The 6,228-nt window shown below is 62.5% G+C and overlaps 1 protein-coding gene across 3 annotated transcripts in view; it reads right to left on the bottom strand.

The window, feature by feature from the left end:
* Positions 1 to 869: 869 nt before the first annotated feature.
* The window catches only part of SLC5A10 (solute carrier family 5 member 10), a 69,653-nt gene continuing 64,294 nt past the window's right edge, over positions 870 to 6,228 (bottom strand). For all 3 annotated transcript variants that reach the window (XM_054571061.1, XM_054571062.1, XM_054571063.1), the window contains 5 exons: positions 5,365 to 5,515; positions 1,720 to 1,888; positions 1,380 to 1,595; positions 1,088 to 1,145; positions 870 to 967 (listed from right to left, as the gene is read on the bottom strand). In XM_054571061.1, coding sequence (XP_054427036.1) covers positions 870 to 967; positions 1,088 to 1,145; positions 1,380 to 1,595; positions 1,720 to 1,888; positions 5,365 to 5,515 — 692 coding nt within the window. The remainder of the gene's footprint in view (positions 968 to 1,087; positions 1,146 to 1,379; positions 1,596 to 1,719; positions 1,889 to 5,364; positions 5,516 to 6,228) is intronic.

Genomic DNA, 6,228 nt, shown 5'->3' with positions numbered 1-6,228 from the left:
CCCAGCACCCCCACCCACTACAGACGCCTGGGGGAGGGGCACAGGCCCGGAGGGCGAGGCCACAGTGGTGACAGAAATGGAGGCAGCTGCTCCTCTTGAAATGGACAAGTGCTGAGGGGCAGGCCCTGGACACAGCCACCGGAGAGACTCGGTTCAGGCCCAGGTTTGGCCCACACTCGGGCAGCGTAGGGACTGCAAGCCAGGTGGGAATAGGGGCCTGAGCTGGCCTCTGAAGGCCAGCCACCCCCACAACGGGGGGGCTGTCTGGGCGAGGCCCCAGCTCGAGAAAAGACAGGGTGTCCGCATGCACTGTGCTCCCAGCAGGGGGTTGCTAAGCAACGCAGCCTGGAGCCTCGGCACCTTTGGGAGCAGGCAGAGTGAGGGGAGCTCCGAAACCACTTTGAATGACCAGCTGGTGACGCAGGGGCAGTGAGGGGGGGAGGGAGAGGAGGCCCCTGTGGTGGCTGGGAGCAGATGGGATGGGGGGCCCCAGGAGGGCCGGTGAGCCTGAGCTGAGGGCTCCCTTCACCCAGGGGTGGCCTGAGGCCCTCGGTGCCCTGAGCTCTGGTGGGTGGTGCTGCTCCTGACCTGGACCATGTACTCCGAATAAAAACAGCCATACGGTGCGAGGGTGTCCATCAGAAATCTAATTTTCTTTCTCATTGTGACTGCCATTTTTGATGTGTCGCGTTCGTTTCTCCCATTTCCTTCCTGATTTTTCAGGGCTCTGCTTTGCTGGCAGGGCCAGTCCCTGGCACTGACCCACTGCCACGCAGCCATGAGGGGGTCGCCCTCTGTGGCCTTGGTGTCCCCATTAGGGAGGGGCCCCAAGGCTCTGAGGGCTCCCACCTTCCCACCCAGGAGCAAGGTCAGGCGAAGTAGGCATAGAAGAAGATGTTGACACACATGAGAAGGATGGCGTTGAAGCCACAGACACGGGCCCAGAAAGCATATTTTTGGGCGTCACCTGGAGGGGGTGGGAGAGGGACAGACGAGGATCACAGGGCCGCACCCAGTGCCAGGGGTTTTTTCCAAGCCCCAGCCCCAGGGATGGGAGTGAAGGGGGGTGCCTGGGGTCCCCACATACCTGCTTTGGCCCCCGGGGGCAGGTCTCGAGCTAGAGTCCACCAGGTAAGATTCTGGATCTGCAGGGAACGCATAGGGATGGGGCTGTGGCAGGGCTGGGGGATGGGCCCGGACAGGATCAGGGGTCAGGGATGGAAAAGGGCGGCTGAGTTCAAACAAGGCCCCAGGGCCAGGGCCAGACAGAGCTAGAGGCCAAGAGCTAGGAAACTCTTGACTCAGAGGGTCAGGAGTCAGAATGGGACCTGAGTCAGAACCTGTTAAGGGTCAGGTGCCAGGGGTCAGGGCAAGCTTACTTGAGCTCCCTGCGGGGGCGGCGTCAGCAGGCTCCCAGCCACCACCACTGCTCCACTGAGGGCGAAGAGGGCGACAGCAAAGTGCAGGTAGTGGATGCCGCGGAGGATGGCGGGCCGGGCATCCACCGCACCGCAGGGCGGGGCTGGGTAGAGGAACTCCAGGACCAGCCTCGTGGCGCCCACCGCCAGCCCCGCCATCAGGCCCCAGAAGGCCCCCTGGGGAGGAGAAGTCAGGGTGGCTGGGCCCCGGGAGCAAGGCCGAGGCCCCCCAGTCACGCTCCGTGCGGGGGAGGAGCTCGGCCCCCACTTCCGGCTCCGCCCCGCTCCCCTCCCGCCCCACCTGCTCGTTGGCGCGCCGCCAGAAAATGCCCAGGATGAAGATCGCAGTCACTGGGGGGGCCAGGGAGCTGGTCACCGACTGCATGTAGATGAAGAGCTGCCCGCCGTTGGAGCCCTGCAGGACGGGGATCCAGGCCACGCTGACACCGATGAGCACCACGATGACCAGCCTGCAGGCAGGCCGGGGGCTCGGCAGCAGGCCCTTCACGCCCGTCCCCGCCCCTGCCCACCCCCCTCCCCTGCCCCGCTGCCCAGCTCCAGCCTCCCCCTGGGCTCACGGTCCACTCTTCTAGGGGCATGGCCAGTCCTGCTCATTCCAAAGCCTTCCACCGGCCCCCTTCCCTTGCCACCTTGCCCCCCTCTAGGCGAGGGCTTCCGCAGCAGAGACGCTTCCCTGTTCATTCACTAACGGTTCAACAGAGCCCACCTGAGGACAGTGCGCTGCGCTAGGAGCCCAGACACGGTGAAGAGCAGGCCCTGGTCAATGAGGAGCCTGTCACCCTGCGGTCAGGGCTGGGCTGTGGGAGCCCAGAGGAACCCCTGATCCAGGAGGGCTTCCAGAAGGAGTGGGCCCTGGAGCCTTGAGGGGGCCTGCAACTTGGCTAAAGGCGCAGAGCTTGGGCGAGGTGTTCCACCTACTCTTCCGGGGCTGAGCACCCCTCGCCCCTGTGTCAGCTGGGTGCCCCCCATCCCTAAAGTGGGCGGTGGACTGAGACCCCATGGAGCCCCGAGCGGGATGTCAGGGGTGAGCGAGGCTGTGTGCCGCTGGGGCGGGCCCTCCTGAGACAGGGCAGTGAGAAGCAAGGAACATTCCTGGGCGAGTGGAATGGGGAAACAGACAAGAAAATTAAAGAAGGCCAAACAGCTTGAGCGACTTACAGCGGCCAGGTGGATTGCAAGACCGTATCTCTCCTAACCAAGGACACGTGAGAGCAAATGGTTTACACCTCCCCTCCCCATCAGAGGATACAGAGCTTAAACCACAGGTGTCCCAGGAAGAGGAATGCTAGCGCTAGGCTGACAGGAAGAGGGGAGCGAGCTTGGGAGAGGCTGTGCGACTCCCCTTTCCACCCCACCCCCACGCTCCCCCTAGGAATTTCCCCTCTCAAATCCCCACGCTTCCCCTATATAAACTTGCTTCCGAAAGCTCAGAGGGAGAGTGGGCGTTGGGGTTTTTACCTGCCACCTTCTCAGACTGCTGGCCTCTGATATTAGTGAAAGCGCCACTGTGGCCCAGCCCCTGCCGCTGCCCTCGGACGGAGCGGGGACAGCCAGTGCGCCCCGGCCGTGGCTGCCCTCGGTTCACTCCGCCCTGCCTGCTGCCTGCCTCCCTTTTCTCCTCTCCCGGCCTCGGGTTGAGGGTGGAGGAAGGAGGTGCCACGTCGGTTGAGGCTAATGAACCCTTCGCCTGGCAGGCTCCATGCGCCCTGTCCCAGCCCGCCCTCCTCACACAGGTTCCCAGGGTCTCCGTGTAGGGTCCTGGGCCTCCCAGCCCAGCCTGAGACAGGGCCCTGCCTGCTTGCCGCTCTCCAGGGTTTCTCCTTCCGTTTCAGGCACCACCCGGCTGCCAGAGGGGCCCCAAACCCAGAGGCTTTTCCTTCTGCCCGGAAGGCCCGTCTCAGCTCCTGCCCCTGCAAACCCTCTCACCTTCCCAGGCCCAGCCCAAGGCCTCCCTCCTCCAGGACGCCTTCCCAGCTGCTCCCCCACACACTGCTGACAGGTCGGCTGCCCCCACATCGCTAAGCTGCAGCCGAAGTTATAGGGGAGCCCCTCAGCCTGGGGTTCGGGCGGGTCAGGGTCAGGAGTGGATGCCCATATGGCCCAGCTCAAGGCAGGGTGCAAGGGATGCCTCGGCACTCTTGGAGAATCATAGAGAAGGGGCACAGAAGGGGTGGTAGGGGAGGAAAACAGGAGCAGAGGGTGGGGAGGGGGCCTGGGGCTGGCGAAGGTCAGGGCGCTAGAGGTGGAGTTGTCACTGCCCAGGCCTGCGACACCTCCTTTGGCTACCGCCCCAACCTGATGAGACTGTGGGGTCACCGGCATGTCCCTGCCAGTCCTTGCCCCAAGAGGGCCTCCTCCCCAGACTTCTGGGAGTGCCCCACGCCCCTTTCTAAGGCCTGGCTCTTGAATGGAGGCTCTGTACATCCAGACCCCACATGGCCTGGGAACACAGCCTGACCATGTTGTCTCAGGCAAGAGGAGGCTGGAGGTGTTGGGGGTGTCCCAATGCATCAAGACGGAGGTGTGGGAGAGCTGACCACTGGTGCTGGGCCCTTCCCACTCCCCGAAGCTGGCGGCTGAGAGAAGTGGGACTCAGAGACGGGGAGCCCTCAGCCAGCACAGCTTTGCGCCAGGAGGAGGCTGGCAGGGCTGGGGGCGAGGGGGCGGGGGGGCGGGGAGGGTGGGGCGGGGCACACCCTGGGCTACAGAAGGGCAGGCCAGTCCCAATTTCCAGGACTGCTGAGCTTGGAAAGGCTTTGGGAGAAGCCTGTCAACAGGGATGGGCCCCAGAAAGGAGCTGCGAAGGCAGGGAACCACAGGCAGAGGGGCGGGGTGCTCTGGGGAGGGGTGCTGACGCGGAGGGGTGCTGACGCTGAGGCTGACGCCGCCTGCCAGGCAGGAGGGAGGCTGCTTGTTTTGGAGGCTGCGGATGAGATCACACCTGCCCGCTGAAGGCGTGTCCCAGCAGGGCCCTTCTGACTGAAGAGGGCTGCTTTGCATCACCCAGACACGGCCCGTCGCTCTGGGGGAGGCCCCCACCCCTGCCGATGGCTGCCGTGGGCTCCCAGGAAGAGGGTGCACTTGTTGGCCAAGCTCAGCCCCAGGAGGCTGAGCCCTTCACCTAGCAGAGGAGGGACCACGTGGCTCATGGGGGGCAGGAGAGGAGGGTCCAGGAGAGGGCCCAGTCAGACACATGCACACCCTTGGGGACCAGCTCCTCATCAACCGCTGCTGAGTTCACCCCGAAGGACTGCTGGTGCCTGGCCAAGCAGGGCGGTGGAGAGCTGTGCCAGACACAGCCCCTGCCTGCCCCTGGGGGCGGGGCACAGGGAAGACGTTGGACCTAGGAAAGGGCCGCGAGCACTGTGAAAGAGCCTGGCAAGGGTCCCCTGTGAGAAGCACAGAGGGGAGAGGGGCTCATTCCTTGGTCAGCGGTATCAGGGAGGGCTGACGAGGGGGCTTTTGGGGTGAGTCATGGAGGTAATAGGAAGGGACAAGCAGGCCTAGGAGGAAATGGGCAGAAGCTCAGTGGGGCCGGGGCCGGGGCCACAGAGGCCTGAACATGGTCATCCCTGAGTTCTGGCTCGGGGTCCCCTCTGGAGCAAGTGGGGCTCATCAGTAGGGCTCGGGGCTCAGATTTGGGGAAGAAGAAAGATCACTGGGGCAGTTGGGGCGGAGAGTTCTCCTTCAGAGATGCTGCTCCGGGTAAGAGACACATCCAAGATGAGGGCTGGGACTGTGCAGGGAGGGCCAGGGAAGCAGTGTGGGACGTGGGATGGGCAAGGTGGTCTGCCCTCCTCTCCCCTTCCCAGCATCCTCCTGTTCATCTCTTCATGTCCATCTCTGGCAGGGCCCTCCGGGCTGGTCGTGTGGCTGGGAAGCCCACCTCTCGGCCCCTCCTGGTGCCAGCTCCCCGCCAGCCTACCGTCCCACCAGCAGCAGCTCCCGCTCGCCCGCCTGGGGCCGCACCCGCCTCCAGATGTCCATGGTGAAGAGTGTGCTGCTGCTGTTGAAGATGGAGGTCAGCGATGACATGAGCGCAGCCATCATCACTGCCACCATTAGTCCCCGCAGACCTGTGGGTTGGAGATGGGGGCTGTCAGGCCCGGCCTGGCCCTCCCCTAGGCTCCAGGAGTGCCCCCTGTCTCTGTCCTGCTGCGTGAGGGCCCACCATCAGCACTGCATGACTGAGCCTCCACCAGGACATGTCCCACCAGCATGCAGCCAGGTGGGAGGAGGCTGAGATGTTTGAGGCAGTGGATCAAAGACCCAAACTCAGGAGGCAGGGGAAGCCAAGAACAAACTGTGAAAACTTCCGGATGTGCTTCTTAAGCCTGTGGCTTGCTGATAGTCACAACTGTAATTGCTTCTGATAGAGGAACTCAAGAATTAACGATTTTAGCTTCAGTCATAGCTGAGAGGCCTAAATGATTAATGCACGTGGAAAGCTGTTGTTCCAGAAACTGCAATGCATGACCTAAGTGACTCCAGGAGTCCACAAGCAATTCCACCTTTGTGCCTCAGGAGGTCTGCAAATGATCCATATGGTATCTGAGCTACTTTGTCCCAGGGAGGGAACATTTGTGACACAGATAAAGAATTGTTGATGAACAGATAAAGACGTAGACTTCCAGCCAAGGTGGAGGTGTAGGTAAACACAGCTTGCTTCATCACACAACAACATCAAAATTACAACAGATAAAGAAGTACTAGGAAAATCATCACCAGACTGCACCTCTTATCCAATTAACCTTTTTTCCAAACCCATTGCCTACCCTTTCTTCTTATA

This window comes from Pteronotus mesoamericanus, unplaced genomic scaffold (genome assembly GCF_021234165.1).
Source record: "Pteronotus mesoamericanus isolate MK-2021 breed Mesoamerican mustached bat unplaced genomic scaffold, CSHL_Meso_final contig_22, whole genome shotgun sequence".
NCBI classification, from domain to species: Eukaryota; Metazoa; Chordata; class Mammalia; order Chiroptera; family Mormoopidae; genus Pteronotus; species Pteronotus mesoamericanus.
This window is presented reverse-complemented; position numbering and strand designations above follow the sequence as displayed.